Source organism: Pseudonaja textilis, chromosome 1, assembly GCF_049901715.1.
Source record: "Pseudonaja textilis isolate UNSWEBS1 chromosome 1, rPseTex1.2, whole genome shotgun sequence".
NCBI lineage: Eukaryota > Metazoa > Chordata > Lepidosauria > Squamata > Elapidae > Pseudonaja > Pseudonaja textilis.
Genome location: NC_141990.1, coordinates 159,225,090 through 159,248,281, shown reverse-complemented (window position 1 = coordinate 159,248,281; position 23,192 = coordinate 159,225,090). Strand labels below are relative to the sequence as shown.

At 37.1% G+C, this 23,192-nt stretch overlaps 1 protein-coding gene across 2 annotated transcripts in view; it reads right to left on the bottom strand.

The window, feature by feature from the left end:
- Nucleotides 1-2,737: 2,737 nt before the first annotated feature.
- The window catches only part of PCNT (pericentrin), a 79,227-nt gene continuing 58,772 nt past the window's right edge, over nt 2,738-23,192 (bottom strand). For both annotated transcript variants that reach the window (XM_087919448.1, XM_026707598.2), the window contains 9 exons: nt 18,590-19,279; nt 16,643-16,899; nt 16,037-16,130; nt 13,354-13,512; nt 10,142-10,380; nt 9,732-9,820; nt 6,939-7,080; nt 5,461-5,570; nt 2,738-3,929 (listed from right to left, as the gene is read on the bottom strand). In XM_087919448.1, the coding sequence (XP_087775574.1) occupies nt 3,904-3,929; nt 5,461-5,570; nt 6,939-7,080; nt 9,732-9,820; nt 10,142-10,380; nt 13,354-13,512; nt 16,037-16,130; nt 16,643-16,899; nt 18,590-19,279 (1,806 nt within the window). In that variant the 3' untranslated portion in view covers nt 2,738-3,903. The remainder of the gene's footprint in view (nt 3,930-5,460; nt 5,571-6,938; nt 7,081-9,731; nt 9,821-10,141; nt 10,381-13,353; nt 13,513-16,036; nt 16,131-16,642; nt 16,900-18,589; nt 19,280-23,192) is intronic.

The window sequence follows — 23,192 nt, the reverse complement described above, 5'->3', positions numbered from 1 at the left end:
CATTGTGTTAAGACAGACTAGTTGAAAAGTGTATGTCTGCAGAAGCATCAGGTTAAAAAGAAGTGTTAATAATTTAAGCAGCTGCAAGTGAACATTTATGCCCACCACCTGCTTCTTTTAGTAAATACTGATACTCAAAACATCTTGTAAGAATGTGGAAATATAGCAACACATTTTCATTGTAATATATTGTGCTCCATCCTAGTAAATTATAATACACTGAGGGTGCATAGTATGGGTGCATACTTTAGATAGTTTTACACACACACACACACACACACACATTTATATTGGCAAGATATCTCAACAAATGTGTGAAGCAAGTGACGGAATAGTTAAAACATTGATTTCTACAAAGGAATTTTTGCAATACTAAACATTAGATGCTTTCCCTTAAAAAACAAATTTACTAGAATGTATTTATATTCTTCAAACCCTATCAACCCATGACATTAAAATAAACAGAAGACTTTTTGTGCATTCTTGACTTTGACTGTATTCTTAAATATACATTCTCTAGCTCAGCCCTTTTGACTGTATTCTTGAATATACGTTGTCAACTTCAGCTCCTAACTAATGCTAAGTTTGTTCTTTGCTAACTTAATGTATCAACTAAAATAAACAGTTCACATTATTAATGCAAAATCTGCAGTATAATTGCTTCAGGTCACAGCTACTTTGTGTAGTTCTAAAATTGATATTGAGCCTTTCTTTAGCATACAGCAGCTAAAGTCTTAACATGTAGCAGTTAAGCAATCTAACCAAAGGCAATCTGTCATTTTAATCTCCGGTTTAAAACCTTCCACAGGATGCTTGCTCATTATTACACAAAGCTTGAAGGAAATTCAAAACAAGCGATTTGTCAAGATTGAACTGCTTTGCTTCTTTCAAACCTTATCACTGTTCAAATTGCCAATTAACTTGGGGAGGAGGGGGGGAGTTGGAATGGAGTGCTGAGAATTTGCGTATGGATCATGAGAGCCTGGATACCATCACGGTCACCACTATGGGTGCTTGAGAAGAGGTGGATTGTTCCCATAAAAGAACATCTCATAATTGGACAACGTGATCATCCAGGGGTGGGGAGAAAGGGGAGCTATTGTTTAACTCGGCAAACATTTGTGTGGAAAAATCAGAGCTGGTTTTGATTCTTCAGTACCAAAATGATGTATCCAATAGCTTTACTTTTGGGAATTAAAAGCTGAATGTTTACTTGTTTTGGGTTCGCTAGTTGGACAGTTGACATGATTGGCATATTGTTTTAGCTTTTCCAAGATAATCTTCTCCCATTGTTCTCCTCATATGTTACAATAGTCTAATAACCCAAAATATAACATAATTAATTTTAAATCAGTGATCTAGGAGAATCCTTTTCTTAATATATGATTGAAGTTTGTATGGAATTTTCAGGTAAGCTAGTTCTGTTCCATTGGCATAATACAGGTTTTGTTAATTTAACCCAGAGGTGTCAAACTCAAGGCCTGTGGGTTGTATCCAGCCCACAGGACCACCCTGGAAACAGTGAAGGACCAGTCCGCAGTGCCTCTGCCAGCAAAAATGAGCTTGGGAGGGCCGCTGGCAGAGGGTTGCAGGAGGCTGCAGCTGGAAATGGAGTTCAGGAGCTCGTTTTCGCTGGCAGAGCACTTGGGCCACTACAGGTGCCCCTGGGCACAAGTGACGTCAAGCTGGCCACACCCACCCTGGCCCCCTGAGGTCAAACAACCCTGAATGAAAGTGAGTTTGACACCCACGGTTTAACCCATATGTAATAAAGGATATAGGTCAGAGTTGTCAGCCAATCCAGAGGTCAGAATTTCACAGGCAGAATCCACACAAATGTCACTTGAGTTAGGGATCAAACACTTGTTTCCAGCAAAGGAATTTTGGTCAGAGCTGTCTCTTAAGTCAGGCTGCAGCCAGCTGTCACTAATGAAGAAAGTTATTCCCTTGCTTGGCAAGGAATTTCATAGAATTCTCTGCTCTCTTTTCCTCCTTAGTGACTGGGTGCATACTTTATGTCCTCCTCCTCCTCTGACTGTTTCAGATATTCAAGTGGTGCATGTTTTTGAACAGCTTCATGCAATTCCCGGATACCAGATTCAGCTTAAATAGGTTCTTCATAATCAGATGCATAGTCTGAGTCCTGGGCCATAACATACAAGTCTTATTTGAATCCTACAAATTTGGTGTACCTCAAAATCTCTGCTTATGTGCTATATGCATGTAATTGTGGGTTTGATCTACATGTATTGGCAGTACAACTGAATTTATAGAAATGTAGCTATTTTAAAAGTTAGATCTAAGTGAGGAGTGTTACAAATTTGTATTAATGTTTCTACTGTTTGTACTTGTTTAGTTACCTGAGTATTGCTATATAATGGACCTTCAAACCCTTTCTCATGAGGTAAAATCCATCCCCCAAACCAAAAGAGAAACCAAAGACGAATTTATTTCTCCAGGCTACATGTTAATTCTGGATAACATTGTTAAAATTATGCTTATAAAACTGGATAGTTCTATTAAACTAGTTTCCAGTTCTATAAAATCAGTAGAAAACTGGAATATTTTGGTCCCATGTGATACAGAGGAAATTGCAGCCATACATAATGCTCTATTGCATCACTTATGTCATACAGTGTTATGACTGGAAAATCTGCTACAATTCCAGAACTGAGGAATTTATAGAAATTCTGATTAGGAAATCAGGGCCACCCAAAATGAGAAAACTGACAAAATATTATACCAAATTAGGTTTAATGTATAAAAATCTCTTTCCTCTTTATATGCCATTCAAGGACAATAATGTGTACTAGAATTGAGACTGTTTTAAACTATGATTTGTTTAAATGAACCAGTATCCACATTTCAGATTTGTCAGTTTGAAGCAAATCATAGGGTGATTATTGCAGCTCCATTATCTTCAAAACAGTTTGTGGGTGACCTGCAATCATCTTTAAACTTACTGGTCTTTCAAATGTTAAGGAACAAAATTAATTACACACCCAAACCCACAGTGTCCACCACCTTCACAAAACTGCAGCATTTCAAAGACTTTCTGTTTTTACGTAGTTTCAAACACCCTGAAGCTGAGCTAAAAGTAAATTGTTCCAATTCTTGAATGCAACAAACGTCATGAAATTACCTAAGCTTTTTAAAGAACTGGCATAAAGTTATCATCAAGAAGTACCCTTGGTGAAAACTTAGGTTTCTTGAATTCAGATGACAAACAATCAAAATCAAGACTGAAAGTTCAAACACCTTGCCTTGCAGGAGGCTGGCTTAGAGTAAAGGCTGAACAAATTGATGGCTAACATCATCTCATTAAACCATAATTCATAGCTTGATATTGAAAAGCAATCGTTAATGTAATCCAGACTAAAACCATATACAAGATTGGGAAAGCATCTTGTGATTTCCACAATTACACAATCACTTGCAATGAAAGAAGCTGGCATTAGTAGCACAAGTAAGACCTCTATTCTATTGATTAATCTTACTGTTTTTAGAGATGTGGATGAATTAGCAACTACAATAAAAAAGTAAAATCATTCTAAATAAGTATTAGAAATGTATTTTGAATAAGAGTCTGCAATTCAGTTGAACATTTTTAATAAAAAACATACATTGGTACTTAGCATTAATAATATAGAAAATGAAAGATGTAGTTGTAAGTTTCCCAGTAATTTTGATAAAAAAAACAGGATTGCTTTATATGAAATATCAGTATAAATAGCACATTCAAACAAAGTTTTTTTTATAAAAGCTGATGCAAAATTTATCACAGAGATCCTTTTATTCAACTGTTCATCAATGTTGAAAGATCTGCACGGCATAACACTAGTGCAAGCTGTTCACTGAATACAAAAAACTCTGGTTCAGATTCAAGGCAGATTCGCACTACATTTAGTTCTTTTCTTGTGCAGCTTGTCCTAAATTCATACAAATTTAAATTAAATTTGTTATTCCACAAACTTTTAGAAATAAATATATTACAATTTTAAAATAATATATTTTAAATGGGATTTGAATTAAACAGTATGGAAAATCTAACAATTAAAACTGAATCTGATGCTATACAAAATACCGTATATTGACATATTGCTATTTAAATAATGTATAAAAGGACACACATAATTTGCACATAATAGTGAGACATAATTCTTCCCAATCCAGTAAGTATAATTGTACATGCTACTTCTGTATTCTGATTGGCTGCTACAGCCAACCAATTTTAGCTTCAGACTTTGCCTTAAAAAGCCAGGAGTTCTTAAACTGTCCATGGTTTGTATAGATTTAGATCCTAGAGTTAACATTTGGGATTCAGCAACATTTTTATTTTTTTTTAATGTATCACTTCCTTGCCCTCAAGAAAACAAACTACATTAAGGCATTTTGTTCTTGAAGTTTCTACTGCGAACTAATTCCCAAATATAAGGTTGAGCTTCTAAAAAATGTTTGTAGCCATATCTGACCAAAAAATAGATATAATTTCCCTTAAAGGAGCATAAAAGAACAAGCTTTTTATTGTGCTCTTAAACTAAAGAGAATTACTGATATTGGGATATTACTTAGGTACATAGGAATGTATATACTTAATGACTCTAATTGGGATTGGAATTTCCATCACTTAGTGATGCAGTCATTAGGTCATATATCATATAACTGTACTACTTAGCAGCAATAGGTTTTGGCAGTCCTGGTTGCAGTCATTAGGTCAGGACCTCACACTTCTTCTACTTGGCTGCACTCACCTCTGCCTGAACTCCCGCCTATCCCTTATCTCCCCAATTTTAGGCACCCTGCACTTACTGCCCTGTTGCCCCTACCAGTTGACTTCCCTGTTTTCTTCCTCAGGCTGGTGATAAGGTGCCTCTAGCCTGGCCCTTCATGAGCAACTGCTGATCACACACAGCCTTCCCAAGGCCTTGATGGCAAAGGTCAGCTGGGGACAGCAGGGGCAACTGAGCTGAGGACAGCCAAAAGAGCTGACATTGGCAGAGCTAGGTGGCTTGGGTGAGTTGAATGTGGTCATAAATGTGGGCAGGCTGCCAAGTGCCCATATTTTGATCATGTGATTACAGTTGGTCAACTTCAATGACCAACTGTAACTACCAATCATTCAATACTGCATTAACTTTGAACAGTTGCTCACTGAATAGTAATTAAACAAGGAGTACTTGTAATTTCTGTTTTGTGGAGAACATCTGTACTACTTTCTCCCAAACTTGGTTGAATAATTTGACTAAAATTTGCCTTTCATGCAGACAGAAGAGCTTTTACTTGTTCTCCAAAATATAAAGGAGAGTAGGAAATGATTGAATTAAACTTCTATAGTGTTCACACCAAAGTCAGTAAATTCTATCTAGTTTAAAAATTGGATTTTATGTCAATACTAAGATTATAAAGTATAATTTAAAATAGGCTAAGACTTTGATTCAGAAGTTATCAATATGAAGTTACCTGGCAGAAGAATTCCTAGTCTTTCCTGAATGGCCTCCAAGTGTGCAATATATTCAGTTAATGAATCATCAGGATCTTTTGATGAAGTTTGTGAAGTAAAACTACTAGACCTGTACAACAGAAAAACAATTTTATGTTTCCTTAACAAAAAAATTACAGATCTTAGAAAATATATAAGTAGAAAAATACAAAAGGATGTGTTAAAAGACTTACACCTGTCATAGAGATTATACTTTTCCTTATTTTTGTATGTGCCTTTGAAACTGTGAGGTCTCCTGGCAACTGTCTGCAAGACCCTGGAATTTTCTTTGCAAAATATTTTGGAAGTGGTTTGACATTGCTTGCTCTCATTTCTACAACTGATAGTGTGACTATAGCCAAAGATCACCTAGCTGGCTTTGTGCTTAAAATAACACCAGAACTTATTATCTCCTGGTTTCTAACTTGAGACATTAACTACTACAGCAAACTGGCCACACTAAACTTTTTGGTATACGAATTGTGAATAATGGTATACCAAGAACCATGATAAATACCCATGGATCCAAAATGAAAATTATGAAATACAATAAAAGCTGTCCATAGCACTAAAAATTCATTCTAATTTTAAAATCCTGTAATTGAAATATAGATTTTGGCAGACAGAAACCCAAATTTTGCATGTTCAAATCTATGAACTGAGGTCTAGGAATAGGTTACAATTTGAATTAAATTGTGTTGTCAGATTATTCTTACAATATGAAATTATTTTAGACATTGAAGCAAAGTCCCACAGTCCCTCTTCATCCATAGAAGGAATCTAATGTCTTTATCAATAAAACTTAATATCTCTGTAGCAATTAGTTAATTTAGCATATTTTGATGGAATATATGGTTTAGTAAACTTCAGTAAAAAATACCATGGGTTGAAATGGGAATTAAACTTTTTAGATCTGTTTATTCTAATGTGCATCATTTTCCAAAATTGATGAGCTTTGTAAAATTGCCAGTAAATATGAAAAACTGATCTGATGCCTGGCATCCACGCTGCTACTTTTCAACAATTGCATGACCGAAAGAAATTCTAGAAACTAAAAAAGGAATTTAACCAGTAAGATAGGTAATATATGATAGGATAAAACTGGCTTTATTAAAGCCAATCAAATTCATAGCAACTACAAACATTCAAAGAGAAGACTTGTTTTCCTAGTTACTTAAAAGTTTGATATGAAACTTTATTCATATTGTATTATTATCAACAAGTACTTGAATCATACCATTGAAGCTATACCATTCATAAACATGAAAATAAAATAATAAAATATATACAAATTTTTACAAACTATAATGTAGATAAAATAATTTTGATATAAACAGTTTTTATTGATCTATAAGTTGAACAAGAGTCTAGTTAAGCATAATATAAATATTTTATAATATTGTTAGTAAAAATAATCCTGCAGAAGATCCACATATAGTGAAGTAAGGTCTGCACTAACCTGTTATGTAAATGGTGTAAGGATTTAACTGTGCATCTTGCAAATCTCATGAGATTATTTCTGCTGCAGTATTCACCTTCTGGAGCAGCATAACTTGGGAAGGGCTGTTGCTGCTTTAGTACTTCTAAACTAGCTACAGGATCTGTTTTAAGCAATGTAAAATTTTAATCTGAATTGTGAGAATTTCAGGTTATAACTATTTCAACACAAATGAAGAAAAATAATCATGATTAATACAGTACATTCTATTGTGCAATAGTGTACAGGTAGTCCTCAAGTTATGACCATAAGAGAGCCTGCCCATTGCAGTCAAAAGTTAGAAGGACTGTTAAGTGAACCATCTCATTAACAACTGCCCCATCACTGCTCTCCCAAATGCATTCGTTAAATGAATGCATAGCTCATTAAGCATAGGATGCCTTGTGGAGGGGTAGACCCTGGGAGGCCTAGTGCGGACACAAGCCCACCTGCTTTGGGCGTCCCAAGGCTTCCCCCCACCCTCTGAACTTCCTCATGTCTCCTTCCTGCCTATAGCCTATGGGACTCCTCCATAATCCACCCTGTCATATTCACACGCTTATGTTTTGAGATCTTCAGAGCTCAAGGAAGTCAGGGTAGGGAAGGAGGACAGGCTGAACTGAGAAGAAATCCCATCTTGAAAGGGAAAACCCTTTCATCATTGTTAGTCTTATATATGCTAGCACTGCTAATGCTGGGGAAGCTAAAGCTGTCTAGGAAAGAAAGGAAAATTGGCAGGATTTCTTGTCCTTGCTACCATTAGGGCAGCTCATGCTGGGGCAGCTAACATTTTTGAAACTATCGACTATGGTATCCTTTGGGGCTGATTTAGGGAATTGGAGGTGGGTAGCACGGTGTTGTGCTTGTTCACCTCCTTTCTTCATTAATAGGAAGTGACAGGTCAGCTCACAGCCCCTTCTTTGTAGGTACTGCGGGGCTCTCTCGACTCCTTTTTAGCATCCATACTTGTGCTCTGTGGAATGAAACATAAAACTGCTGGGTGAGATCAACTGTCACCATGGAATGAGTTATCAACAGTGTATCTCTCTGTCCTGGGACATGTGGATGATGCAGCAGATATTCTTTTGTGGTGCCTGGAAGCTGTCAGAGCCTGGATGGGGAACAACAGACTTCACAGCTGAACCCTGGTAAGATGGAGTGGCTGTATATCCAGATCTTTAGTCTTGGATGAGGTTGCACTATGCCAGATGCATCTGGTGCATACCTGGGAAATCCTCTTGGACTCACGGCTCCTGCTTGAAGAGCAGGTGGAAGCTGTGTCTAGTACAGCCTTTGATCAACTTCATGTTGTACGCCAGTTACTCCCTTTCCTGGACAGGGAGAATCTCAATTTGATCAGTCATGCCCTTGTCACCTCCCATTTGGTATACTGCAATTACATGAAGCTACCCTTGAAAAGTATCTGGAAGCTTCAACTGGTATAAAGTGCAGCTCTGCGAGCTATACTATTAGTATAACGTACTAGATGCCCAAAGAAAGGCACATGTAACACCTTTGCTTCGTGAACTGCATTGGGTACCTGTTTGCTTCTGGGTCCAATTCAAGGTGTTATTACCTATAAATCCCTACATTGTATAGGGCCAGGCTACCTACGAAAATGGCTTTGTCCCATCATATTACCCCATCCCACACAATTAAGCAGGGAAGGTATGCTGTGGACATCAGTTAAAGAATTTCGACTGGCAGAGTCTAGGAAGAGAGCCTTTTCTGCCGCTGCCCCTACTTGATGGAATATTCATTCTCTGGAGATAAGGCAGCCCCCCACTCTCCTGGCCTTCTGAAAAGGGGTTAAAATGTGGTTCTCTGACCTTGTGTGGGGAGCCCAAAGGAGTGCATAGTCATGAGGTTGGTTAGCACCATGAGAATTATCTGTTTGCCTTTTCAAGCAATTTTTAACCGGATTAATTATTCCTGCCTCCTTAAAAATGTATAATTTTAAAATTTTAACTCAACATTTTAACTAACATTTTAATTTTTTAATATATTGATTTATATTTTGATGTCTTGTTGTATAATGCCATTTGCCCAGAGTCCCTCTTTGAAGGAGATGGGTGAATGAAATGTAAATATAAATAAATAAAGTATTAAAAGTAGTGTATTTCCTACCTAACCCTAACTTCAATGATACTAATTTTATTATGAGAAAGGTTTTGAAAACCTCTGAATTAAGGTATATATTAATTCAGAATGTTTTTATGTAAGAAATAATGGCTTAAGATTTTAATATTGCTAGTGACAATAATTTTTGAGAATATAGCATATATTAGCATATAAATATTAATTTGCCTATAACAGTCATTTGTTCTTTTCACATTATTCAAATTAATAAAACTGAATTAAAATTGTAATTGGAGCAAATATCCAATTATTTTATCAAAATGCCATACAGAAAAGAAATACAATGTACCTTTTTGTTATAGGCAAGTGATACATTTCCCCAATCTCCATATAGATAAAATTTTGCCATATAAATACCCCAACTTTAGGCAGCTAAGCCATCCATTGATTCTCTCCATTGTTCCCTAACCACCTCTGTCTCATATCGTTTCCAGAATTTTGTTTAAATTTAAAACAATTACAAGAAGAATATGTTAATAATTATGCTTTTTCAATTTCTGCAGCATAATAAAATCTTATTTTGTTTACTCAGAATAAATAAAACACAAACATATGTATATATCACTACGTTACTTTTCAGTTTACTTAGTAGAGATGATTTACTAAGCATTAAAGCAAAGCTATAAAAACTCTCACATGAATTGCGTCCAAGGCTAGAAGAAATGGCTTCCAGCGGCATTTCTTTCTTATTTACTTTATGCCATTTTCTCACTAGAAACTTTAATCTTTGGAGATAGAAAAAGACAAACATTAATGAGTAAATTAAAACAACACACAATATTTCTATATTAGCTATTAGTTATTGAAGTTTACAGTGCTATCCAACCACAATATTTTGCTTTCTTATACTTGCCTTGTTTTTATTTATTTTTTAAAAGGAAACAGTGGAATAAAGCTTGAATGGTTACCCAACAATTTAAATCCCATTAGTTCCATTGAACTTGCAAGAAATTTTATTCACCAGAAGTTTCTTACAGAAAACAGTTATCAGGAAATAATTAATTACTATAAACCATTTGGGGAAAAAAGTACTGAAGATTAATTACCTTAATATTGCAATGATCACACGGACTGCAGATCTGAACTTGGTAAAAAAGCGGCTTCGTGTTTCAGAAACATTCAGATCAGGAGGAGAAGGATAAATGCCCATACGTGCTATCAGGGACAATGTTGCTTGTTCACATTCTTGAAATCCACCCAAAAGCAGAAGAAGGTATTTTTTCTGATAAACCAGGGCCTTCCTAAAACTCTCAGCTCTCAAATACTTACGATATAGCTTTTGTATCTAAATAAAAATAATAATAGTAAGCACAGCAAAATAATAGTTCTTATGAGGAGCTAAAAAACTATTTAAAAATACTTCTTGTGAATTGTTTATGTTTCCATAATCATTTGTTTCCATCTTTGGAAGATCTTTTATACTGGACAAAGCAAAGAAAATCTTTTGCAGTTCTCATAATTACAGTACTTAACAACAGTCATTGGGACTGAAATTTCTCTTGTTAAGCAAGTCATAAAGCACTAAGTCAGTGATTGCATCAATTATATTTCTTAGTGCTAGCAATCCTTCCACTCCCAATGGCTGTCATTAAGCAAAAATTGCAGGCTGTTACCTGATGACTTCCTTGGACTTTTTGCTGCTTTTCAACAAGTAAAAGATTATTGTTGTGGGGAAAAATGAGGAGGAAGAAATATTAGCTATGTTTGCCACCTTGAGATACATATAAAGTAATAAAAATTTATTATTTATTACATATTATATGTACATATGGTGTGGAAATGGTGTGTATAGTACGGTGTGGCCAGGGCTGGCTGCTTCTTGGTTTGCAAGAATGTAGGAGGGTATATGGATGCCTGGTGTGAGTGGAACCAGAGAGTGACTGCTGCCATGAGGTAACTGCTGCTAGAGGCACAAGGTTGTGCAGATGTGGCATGAGCAGAGTGGGCCTAGGGTTGACTGCTGCCAGATAGGGTGTAGGCTGCACAGGTGGCTGCCATGGGGGATGCAGTAGCTCCACATGGATATGGAGTGTAAGATTCCCAGAATTCTTAAAGGAAAAAGCCACGGGAGTCCCAGCGATTTACCAGAGCAGCAACCTCCAATTTTTGGGCACCAGGAACCATTCCATGGAGACAGGTTTTTCTATGGACTGGGGATGGTGGTGGCTTTGTGTGCTGCCTACATCCAATGGATGGGATTTCGCTTATTTGTGCGGACCACTGCCTGTCTATGGATCAGGGACCTAGAGCAATTCACAACCTTTCCTACCAGTTCTTCGATTGACTTTGCTTATGGAAAGACAACAGCAAAGGTTGCAAGTGGTGATGATGTGACACAGGATACTGCAACTACGGTAAATACAAGTCAACTGCCAAGCACCAGATCACGATCACATGACCAAAGGAGTGCTCTGATGCCAGAATTTAACTAACTTTACTCAGCACTGTCATAACTTCAAGTAGTTGCTGAACAAGTAGTTGTTAACCAAGAACTACCTATAACTTAATGAGTGAAAAATTATTTGCATCTCAAAAGTTGTACTAGGCATACAAAATAAGGGCTGGATCCAACAATATCAAATAGCTGAATGTTCTGTTGTTTAGTAAATGTATATCCATGCTTTGTTATTGTTCATAGTTGTACAAATTCTGAATAAATGCTAAGAATTAAGCTTTTGTATCATTCTTACAAAAATGAAGTTTGGATTTTTTTTTCGGTAACTGGGAGTTGAAAAAGTTAACCATTACTTCTGAAGAATGTAAGAGGATTAAAACAAAGCTGGTCTGTTTCAAATGTTTTGGAGATTATGTTTTCAAAAATATTTTAAAATCTTCCCTTCTGCCAAATTAACTATTTTGGATGGTGAACAAAAATGTAATATAGATGACATCCAATCTGGGAATCTAGAATAGGAAAAAATGGAGCAGCAATTCATCCCAAATTCTTATTTTTTTCCTTTTGCCAGAGTATTTTATGATAAAGAAAATTTACCTTGGCTGTTTTGTTATGTTCCTAACTCTAAAAACTACTGTGTTTCTCCAAAAATACGACCTATTTTGAAAACAAACCCTAGTCCGAATTTCACGCCTGCACCTAAAATAACCCCTACCCCAAAAATAAGCCCTAGTTAAGCTTCGCCCACTGCGGTTATATGAGGTGCCATGAGGCACAAACATAACAATCAAGCTAGAGGGGGGTGAAGCTGCCCCACATACCCTGCGCCCACTTACCTTAGGACTGTCTCAGCCATGCCTTCCATGGCCTGACACTTGTCGCGCCGCTGCCTGATTTCTGCACCTACTTGCGCCGTGCCACCTCTCGTGCACGTGATGCCACAATGTGCCACACAACCTCTTGCTGTGAACAGGAGCACCTACGCGATGAGTCTCGCAGCATCCTGCCATGAGAGGTCGCAGAAGCTGGGCAGCAGGGCAACAGGTATCGGGACATGGGATGCATGGCTGTGGTGGAGGACAAAACAAGGTGATGGGGCGGAGCTGCCCCATGCATTCTGCATTGGCTTACCTGAAGGCTCTGTAGCCAGCCATAAATGTCCTGACAATGCCTGGCCTCATGTCGGCAGCTCCAAAAATGTCATCCAGGACCCTGCATGGCCCCTGGCCCACTTCTTCTCTTTACTTGCCACCACAACGGAGCAGGAGGCTGAGCGATGCACTTGCCTCGCAGGATACTGGACAGGGCTGGTGGAGCTACCATAAGACGAGGCAGTTGTCAGGATGTTGATGGACCCGTTACAGGGCCCTCAGGCAAGCCATACACAGAGGTTTTATCAGATCATTATCTCACTCTCTCACCTCAGCTTATGGCAGCGGCACCAGCCTGCTCTCCATGGCAGCCTACAGCTGATCCAAGGCATGCAAGCCGATGCCCTCTAGAACGTGGTACAGCCTGCCTCCCTCTATCTCCTGATGCAGTTGACCTCCGTGCAGTTGCCGCCTCTAATACGCGGGTGGGGTTGGGGTGGGGAGCCCACCTGGGCTTGTAATGAAAAAAAAAAAAAGACATCCCCAAAAATAAGCCCAAGTGCTTATTTGGGGCCCCAAAAGAAAATAAGACCGGGTCTTATTTTCAGGGAAACACGGGTACATGAATCAGAGACTAATTTTGATATTTTAGTATAAAATTAAAACTCTCCTTTCTCTTGCCAAGCCCACAAGATCCCAGTCTGCTTTCCTTTCCCATTCCCAGACAGAGAACAGATAAAAATAATATCAATATAGTTGCAATATTGCTTACCTTTGGGCTGGAAGACATCACAGTTTGCTTGCTTTCTGGCACATTTGTTTTGGTTGCTGCATAGTTTGTTGCTTTCAAACCATTCTGTAAACCACGCTTATCCTGGTAAGTATACCCTTCTGATGCTTGCATAGAGTGAATTATACTTGTAGGGATAACCTAAATGTAACATTTTAATAATAACATAATACAAACTTCATAATACAACAAAACGGCTGTAATTCAACAATATAAATATATGTTAAAAAAATTAAATCCACTGTGGCAAATCAATCTGCTACAAGATTAAACAAGGACTGGATAATTTCCTGAGGATACCCAGTTTGCACCTTTAAGTCAGTAGTGACTTCTGGCAACAGTCTGGACTAGATTCTGAAGTTTTCTTGCCAAGATTTCAGAAGTGATTTACAAAGGATCAAAAAGGTTATTGGAATGTCTTTGGAAAAGTTACTAAAAGTTATAAAAGTTACTAAAGACAAGATAAAGACACCAAATGTGTGACCCTATGGTTAGCACCAGTCACCCTGTCTTGATGGCTCTTAATTAACTGAATGGTAAGACTTCTTTAAAGAGGCAAAATGGTCACTATTTTTAATCCTCCCCAAAATTGTTAAAAAGCTTAAATAACTTTGCTGAAATTCAACAGGTTTTTCTTCTTGTTGATTGATATTGCCGCAATTTATCTTTGATGTTGTCTCTCCATTTTCTGCTAGGTATACCTCAAATTCTTTGGCCTTGTCCTCTTTTTGTATATGTCTTGTATGGTAAAGAATCTCAACATAGCATTCAAGAGCAAATTGACAAATTTAGATAGCAACACTGACTCATTTTTCAATCAGTACTGTGTGAGGAGAAGGAAGTAGGGATATGTATGAAAATGGTAGCACTTATTTATTTTATTTATATTGCCTCCTATTCGCCCATGGCGACTCGAGGCACCTTACACAATGTAAAACCATATTTAAAACGAAAAATAAAAATAAAAACTAACAAAAAGAATCAAATAAATTAGTAAAGTACAATAGAACAAAATTTGGGAAAAACAAAACAGAAAATCAAAAACCAACTCCCATCCCCCTCCCTGACGACAGCAGATCACACTAACCACCTGATGGGCTCCATCCCTCTGGGTTCCCCAGGTCCGCTGGCAAAACCAGATCTTCAGTGCCTTTCGGAAGAGAGCTAGAGTGGGGGCCATTCTAATTTCTGGGGGAATGATGTTCCAGAGAGACGGAGCCCACCATGGAGAAGGCCCTTCTTCTGGGTCCCACCAGGTGTATCTCCCTCAGAGGTGGGATTTGCAACATTCCTTGCCTCCTTGCTCTAATGGTTCGGGTGGATGTGATTGACAAGAGATGTTTCCTTAGATAACCCAGACCCAAGCCTTGAAGGGCTTTAAAGGTGATAACCAGCACCTTGAATTGCACCCAGAACTTAGCCTCCCAGAAACTGTTCCTACATTTATTGGACATTACTACTGAATTTCAGTTATGTAATAAGCAATGGGAAGGCCATATCTGATCTAGATAACACAACTTGTTAACCAAATTTCACCGCTTATATGAAACTCTTCATATTTCTTATCAAAATCTAAATGATTTTATATGTTAGATTATTTAACACTGAAAAATGTTATTGTGATAAGAACATAATTAGCTGGTTTGGATTACAAACTACATTCAAAGAATATATAGAGTGAAAAATAAATAGATAACCCCCCGACTTACAGCTATTTTTTCATTGACCGTTGGAGTTATAGTGTTGAACAAATGATGGTTACAACTAGTCCCGAGATTTGGCTGTCCCAGCATCCCTGCAATCATGAGATTATGATCTATGCACTTGGTTTACACTTACACTTAAGACCAGTTGCAATGCCTCATTCCTACTTGATTGCCCCTTGTGGCCTTCTCTTCTGGCTTCTCCAGAAAGTCAATGGGGAAGCCAGTAAGGAATGTTGCAAGTTGCTGGTCTAAGTCTGCTGCACCTGTGCACCCTCCTCCAGCTCTATACATGTGCCAGCCACTCACACATCCTTGTGCAACCTTCAGAAGCCTGCTTCTTTGCATCCTTATACATCCTCCCTGATCCCTTCTCCACCTCCCTCTCTTTCTTTCTTTCTTTCTTTCTTTCTTTCTTTCTTTCTTTCTTTCTTTCTTTCTTTCTTTTCTTTATCTGTCTATCTATCTATCTATCTATCTATCTATCTATCTATCTATCTATCTAATACAATAATATAAAATGCTATATTATAATACTATAAGAATAGTCAATTTATTTTAGACCATTTAAAGGACAAAATCATAGGTTATGCCAAGATTTTGCTAGAGTCTTTTCAAACAACAAAGCTTAGAAAAATAGGTTGCTACTGTGGGAGTTTTCTTGCCATTTTTAATACGGATCTAGACTATGTTGCACTGAAATCTGAGTAGAGAACATCAAATTGTGTTTTGATTTTCCTGTACCTAATTCAAAACTGATGTGATATTTCACAGCTTTGTAAAGGAAAGAGGAAGGTGTTTGCTGCCTGGAGTTTTGTAAAAAATAATAAAAGCAGAATATAAATAATTAAACTTTTTTTTTTATCCTATTGGAAGACTAGAGATTAGCCGATTTTCTGTAAATTAAAACCTGTAACTCAAGTCTAAGTAGTTATTTATGAAAAGAAAATACACCCTCTTACCACAGGTTTGGAAGAAGCCAGTAATTCTTTGATTTCAAATATATGAAGTAAGGCTGCAACTATCTCATCATTTGATGCAGACCAATTTACTGTTCTGTTAAGTACAAGACAGAAAAAATTAATTTAATATAGGTAGCTATGTGACAAGTAGCTGTCCCAAAAAACAGATATATAACTGCATATTTAGTCTAAAGCAACTTACTAAAGATAATAAGTTAATGTAAAAACAATTAACCAATCTTATGTAGAACTTTGCAGTCATATAAAATTACTATTTACCAGCCAACCTCAAAAAATGATTTTGGCCAGGGGACAATTTCTGCTACTTGGAATCTTCATACAGCGCTTATCTAAAATCTGGAAAGCAGTTAATATTCAGTACACAAAACAGAGTTACATGCATCATTGAATTAAAGCTTTCTGATTAAGTATTGCTAATCTAAATCTAATATCAGGTATTGCCGTTAACATTTTTCCCAGGGAAACTGATATTTCTTGAAAGGTATAGACAGTGTGAACAATTGTTAGAATGGATGAGTTCCCCTTGTTTCTCCAATTTCTAGAAGTTATTTCTAAAACAAAAAGAATTCTTAAAAGAATACTCACTTGTCTATAGCTTTATATATAAACTCAGAAAGATGTGTAGCAACAAGAACCAGCTGTTCTCTGATGTTTTCCAATAGCTGTTGTTCAACATGCAATCTTACAGTATCAGTTGTAAAAGTTAAATTAGTATAATTATTTGTTGAAGGAAATTGGTTATATTTTTTAAATAATATTTCCTGTTTCTTCAGGTCTTCCAGCATTTGTTGCAATTCCTTGAATCTCACACAGTTTTGCAAATATTGTAATGTGGATTCATTCTATTGGAATGAAAAAATACAGTAATTTGTATTATATCCAATAATGTATATGCATAAACATACACTCATATATATTCATAAACAGAGGGAACTTGACAGTGTTATTGATTTTTAATTGACAAAATATTATTTGAAATATACTTCTCAACATTTGAGTATCCTGAGATTTTTTTTAATTGCGTTAATCCTTCTGTAGTTATATACAGAGAAACCAAAGAACCCTTTGGGGTAAAAGAGGCACCTTGTGGTTGTTGGTGATTCCTTGCTAAGAGAAATAAGGACTGAATATGCTAAACTGGTATTGTCACAGGGACAACCAGAATATGATGAACAGATTGCCGAGACTGCAAAATGTGGTGACTATCCATCTGAGTATTCAACCTGAATGACAAAGCCCCGAAAGATTTTCAACTACTACAAGGTCCTAGGTAAAAAAAAAATGGAAATATAAATATTGTTTTGGTAATCCTTCCACTTATCAGGATAAAACCCTTTCACATATGATAACAGGAACAGGATTCTAGGAGTCAACAATTAGCTATATAGATTGTGCTGCTATCTTTTGAGCTACGTGATCGTGGATCTTTTACTCAAAGAATTCATGAAAAAGGAAGGCTACATCTCATGGAATGTAGTATGTGCTCAGCAGTTATCTTACCATGCTCAACAAGGCAGCATTAAATTGAAGAAAAAGGAGAAGGACTGTGAAAGCCCAGAACTGAACATATCGGTGAGGATTGAGATCATCTGTCAGGGGCAAAAGATCAGGTCCACTCTTGAAGGGCCAATTAAACTGATTTATTGCTACTTGGGCTTACGCACAGGAATATTCTCAATTGATATTTAGCATATACTTGGAGTTAAATAAGGGTAAACAGAATTCAAGGAAGGTTGGATTTAGTTCGCTTGTGGTTACTTAGGATTTTAAGCTGATCCCACTTTTAACTGCGTTCCCAGGTTCTGCAACTCCTCCTCACACTAACAATGCAGGAGGCAATAGGAAATCAAAGGAGTTAAAGGGTACGTAAAGATATAAATTATAAAAGTGGAGTCAACAGGAGCCATTATTTTAAACATGATATTATTATGAGTTTATTAGATTATCTTAGAAAGGCCTAATATATGGAAGAAATCCTTCTGTGCCACATTAAAAACTTGATAAAGATTTTAATCAACATGTTATCTACTGGAAATCTAACAACTATAGTCCTCTCTTGTTGATAACCACTTTGGCAGAAAGTGGAAGGAATAAAGGGAGAGGGTTTTATTTTAGACTGAATCATTTTTAATTTTATGTGTGTACGTATGTATAAAATACATTTATTGTGTTGATTATATAAGAGTCAGCTGGCTGGATGACCTAGAGGCAGTCATTCCCTCTTAGCCCAACTCACCTCACATGATTGTTATGGGGAAAATAAGAGCAATATGTATTAGGTGTGTTTGCTGCTTTGAGTTGTTTATAAAAATAATAAAAGTAGTACACAACTCAAAACAAATCAATCAAATCAATCAATTAATGTTCTTTACTCAAAGGCTTCAAACAGAGCAATTTGTTCCAAACACTTCAGTAGCCCTTGCACAGATTATCTATATAGGCTGGACCACAAAATCTACAGTTCTATGTAGATTCTTTTATATGTAAAATGCATTATACTACTACGGCAACAAAAAAATAGGATATTCTTACTTGATTTTCTTGAGCTTCTGGAAGTGCCCTTAGACAATGACATTCAGTTTGTTGCTCCTGTGCCGTTTTTCTTTCTCCTTGTACTGTCCTGATTTCTTGATCTCTCGTTGATTTGACAACGGACTGCAATTGTTTCCACCCCATTTTTGTTTGTGCTTCTTTCTCTCTTTGTACCTCCAAAGTATGAACAACATCTTGTTTTGTACTTTGCATCACTGACCCTGTAACGTGAACACTGTTTTGGAGATCATGTTCTTCTTGAAAGTCTTTACAGTGCAGATGCATTTCTTCTATCTGTTTCTTTGAATCAAATATCTGCTGCTGTGATTTCTCAATTATAGCCAAAAGTTTCGTAGAGTTGGATCTTTCTAACTGTAACTGTGCTTGCAATTCCTGCAGTGAATCTTTAGAGCAAGACCCACAATCATTTAATCTCATAGTCAGATGTTCTGTCAAAACACGTTCATGGTTCAAGGCAGTTAACAGATCCGCATTTTGTTTTTTTTCAATATCTAAATTTTTCTGCAGTTCCGACAGTTTATTCTGATCCTTGGTTAATATTGCCTCACAGCGAGAATGTTCAATTTGGAGTTCTTTACGGAGATTATTGTTTGCTGACTGTTCATGTTCTAAAGCCACAGTTAATTGATTGTTCTGAATACACTGTAACTCCAAGGCAGCTTGCAACTCCTGTACAACACAAATATATATTTACATTAATTACACAGAAATTCAAACCTGAATACGTATGAAGCCTAATACTGTAGTCAATGCAATTTCATGGAATTTATGATTTGAGTCCAGACAGGTATAGTCTTTAAGAAATGCAAAGAAACAATTTCATCAGTGAAGGAAGGTCCATCCTTTCTATCTGTGTTTTCAGCTAAATAAAATCAAAGATATATTGATTTATAAAACAGCAGCATAAAATTAGGGAATGGCTCTGTCCTAATAAGCACTTAAAAAAAATATGTTAAAAAATTAAGTAAATTAATGAGACATGAATAGTAAATATACTTTTATCATTTCAATTGGTGTTGCAAGGGTGAATCTATTTGAAATGCTTTAATTGATTGAAGTTTTCCAAACTAGCCATTTATAGCAATACAAATCAAAAATGTGCTTTTGTGGATTAGCTGAAGATAATATGATTTAAATTTTAAAATATTTTGGAGGTGGATTTACTGCTGTTAGGCTTTTCTTTAAAACTATTGTGAATTTGGACTGAATCTGGCAGGGCATAAACTTTATGCCATTTCCCAGAGATGTCAAACTTGATTTCATTGAGGGCTGCTTCATGGTTGTGTTTGGCCTCGGGGGCCTGGGTGTGTGTGGCCAGCTTGATGTCACCTGCTGAGGCTCCGTTTTCGGTCACGACAGCCTTCTGCCGGTGAAAATGGAGCTCAGGGAGGCCATGCGCAGCCTGCCTGGGCTCCATTTTTGCTGGCAGAGGGCTGCAAAAGGCCATCACAGCCGAAAACAGAGAATTTTTGCTCCATTTTTGCTGGCAGAGGCACCATGGGCCGGTCCTTCACTGTTTCCAGGACAGCCCTGTAGGTCAGATCTAAGCACCCTGCAGGCTGAATCCAGGCCTTGAGTTTGACACCCTTACCATATCCAGTAGATCTAACATTCAATTCAGGGGTAATGAATTTGATAAAGCCCTCAGGGAAGATTTTAACTGGGTGAGAGTTGTGTTATCAAACTTGAAAATATTTAGAATTTTCACATTTCTGTCTTATTTTTCAGCATCTTGGGCCATGTCATGGCTGCCATTTTGCTAAGCTTTGCTGACAGCCTGACATCAGTAATGGCAGGAGGGAGCAGGGAGGGTAGGGACACAGGGAAGGAACCAGGAGGAATCGAAACCAAGCCATAGAGCTTCCATGAGAAGTCCTAGCCATTTCAAGGCCACACCAAACGAATGTGGAGTCGGCAAGCGCACGAAGACACGGACCGTTTCCCAAACAATTTGTTCATACCTAATTGGGCAATGACTTGATAGTCAGGGATTGGCCAGGAACAAGAAAAGATTAACTGTATCTTTTGTTCATGAAAATCTCAGATCCAGATTTGTCTTTTCTGTAAACAATTTGGCTTTAATAAAGCACACTTTTGGCTAATCATGGGCCAGGAGTCTTTCTTTCCTAATTAATCAAGTTGGGACTGTTGATAGACACTTTTGACAAATTCTAGTCATAAATTAAATTGCTCCAATGACTATCTACCCCAGATTCATTACACTTATCAAGGAATACAATAAAATAGAGATACAAAAAGAAATGCCCTCTCTACACAATGAGGTGTTAAATATTGACATAAATTTTATATAAATTTATATTTATGATAAAAAACAGGGCAGATTCTCTTTATGTGAAAATGAAAATGCTATACTGAATTGATTATACTGACACCTAGCTTTCTTTACCATAAAAATTAAATATTAGATTATCTTTGCAAGATAACTATTGAAAGGAGTCTTTTTAAGTATTTGAATTTTATTTTTCCTAAGTAATTGACCTGGCAAGTTTGTACCTTAGTATATTTGGAGGCAAATAAATAAAACAATTGGATTATTTTGTCCTCTTTTATATTTAAGAATTATTAACAACAATCCATAGAACATTTTTCTGAGAATGAAACCATACAGGAAAGGAACATACAGGTTTTTTTAAAATTGTGGTAAAGCACCAGTCAGGCTATCAAATTAGAGACAAATATAAGATCAGACTATAGGATGTGACAACCATAAGTTACATAAAGTATATCATCTGGCTGGGGCTTGAAACAAAATTAAATCATGGTTAGTACTATAATAAATAAAATAAAACAAGACGTATTATCACTTTTAGGCATACTGAGCTAACAAAAATGAATGTAGATGGAACTTAATTTATAGAGTTTTGGATAAGTGTTCCATGACAGTGGATCTTGAGGTAGTTCTTCCTCCCTAGCCTAGCCTAACTGGAATTTGTTAACGGGCCCTCAAAATTCTGGCTGTCCCAGCATCTCCCCATGGTCACATGATTGAGATGTAGGTGCCTGACAACCAGCTTGTATTTACAATGATTGCAGCCTTCCAGATCGCATGATCATGATTTGCAATTTTCCCTGCTAATTTTCCACAAGCAAAATCAATGAGGAAGCTGGTAGGAAAGGGTGCAAGTTACTTGAGTAAGTCTCCCCCACTTGTCCACCCCCTCTGCACTCACACCCCTACTCTCCCAATCCTCACGCACCCTCCCTCACCCAACAGCAGTCACTTAACTATTTACTGTAGTTGCTTGCAAGACACCTAGGACTTGCAACCTCTTGTCAGCTTCGCCACTAATCTTGTTTGTTGAAAACCAGCAGAAAGTTTGAAGGTGCTTGCTTAATTATCTATGTTCTTTTCTTAACAATGGCAACTGCAGGGATTGTGATTGTTAAGTGATGTGGTCACATCAGGGGTGGGATTCAAATTTTTAACAATTGGTTATGTGGGCGTGGCTTAGTTGGTGGGTGTGACTAGGTGGGCGTGGCCAACTCGACATCACTCACATTGAGGGGGACTTCTCACCTGGCCTCTTGTGACTGGGATGCTGCAATGTCATAAGTGTGAAAAATAGTCATAAGTCACTTTTTCAGTGCCATTGTAACTTTGAATGGTCACTAAATGAACTGTTGTAAGTCAAGGATTACCTGTACAAAAATACAAAAAGCTTCTTTGCTTGCAAAAAGCTGCCCTAATCATTAGATTAAAAATACCTGCAAGCCAGAGTTACAAATCAGGCAGAGTGCCAGAGCACTTTGAGGAATTAAAATAGTTAAAATGCAATGACAACTATCAACAGCCAACTCTTGCTCATAAAGTGAAACTGTTTAGCAGAGAGGTCATTTAAGCTCTCCAGAAAGAGCACACACAGGAGAAGCAATCCTTAGATCCATTTGCACCCACTTAAAGACACCAGCTGGTCTCATTCACCTCATAATATATCCTAATTTATCCTAAGAAAACCATCCAGATTTAAGGAAAGATCACATGGCCCCAGAAAGGCAATAAAAAAATCAGTGCCAAGCTTGCATCTTGCCTGTTGGAAGCACACCCCAACAGGACACTGCCAGATACCACTAAAGCAGTGAAGGAAGACCCCTTCCCCAAATAAAAAAACCCACGAGGCAGGAAAAAAATTCAAACACAATACAAATAATTAAAGTAGCTGTTTCTTGTTAAACCAATTACCAGAACAAATAGACACAGGAACTAGCCAGATTTCTCAACCTGGTTTCTTTTCAGGACCAGATATTAACCTTTTTCCTTCCAAACGAAGTTGAATAGGGAAAATTATCCCATCAATAAACACAGGATTAAATGTCACCAAGCACAGAATTAAACTTCACCAAAAACCAATTTTAGACCAAAACTCAGAAAGGGTATGTAAACTCACATTTGAATGTCAATATTTCTAGCTAGCCAAGAAGTCTTGCTGAATGTCACTCAACTTGGTTCCTTGTCATTAAAAGCTTCTTTCTGGTAGCTCTGCTTCATTATTCAATTATTTCTTCAAAATACTAACTCCAACAGGGGAGTATTTCCTCCCAACAGGTTTCCAAGTGAAATGGC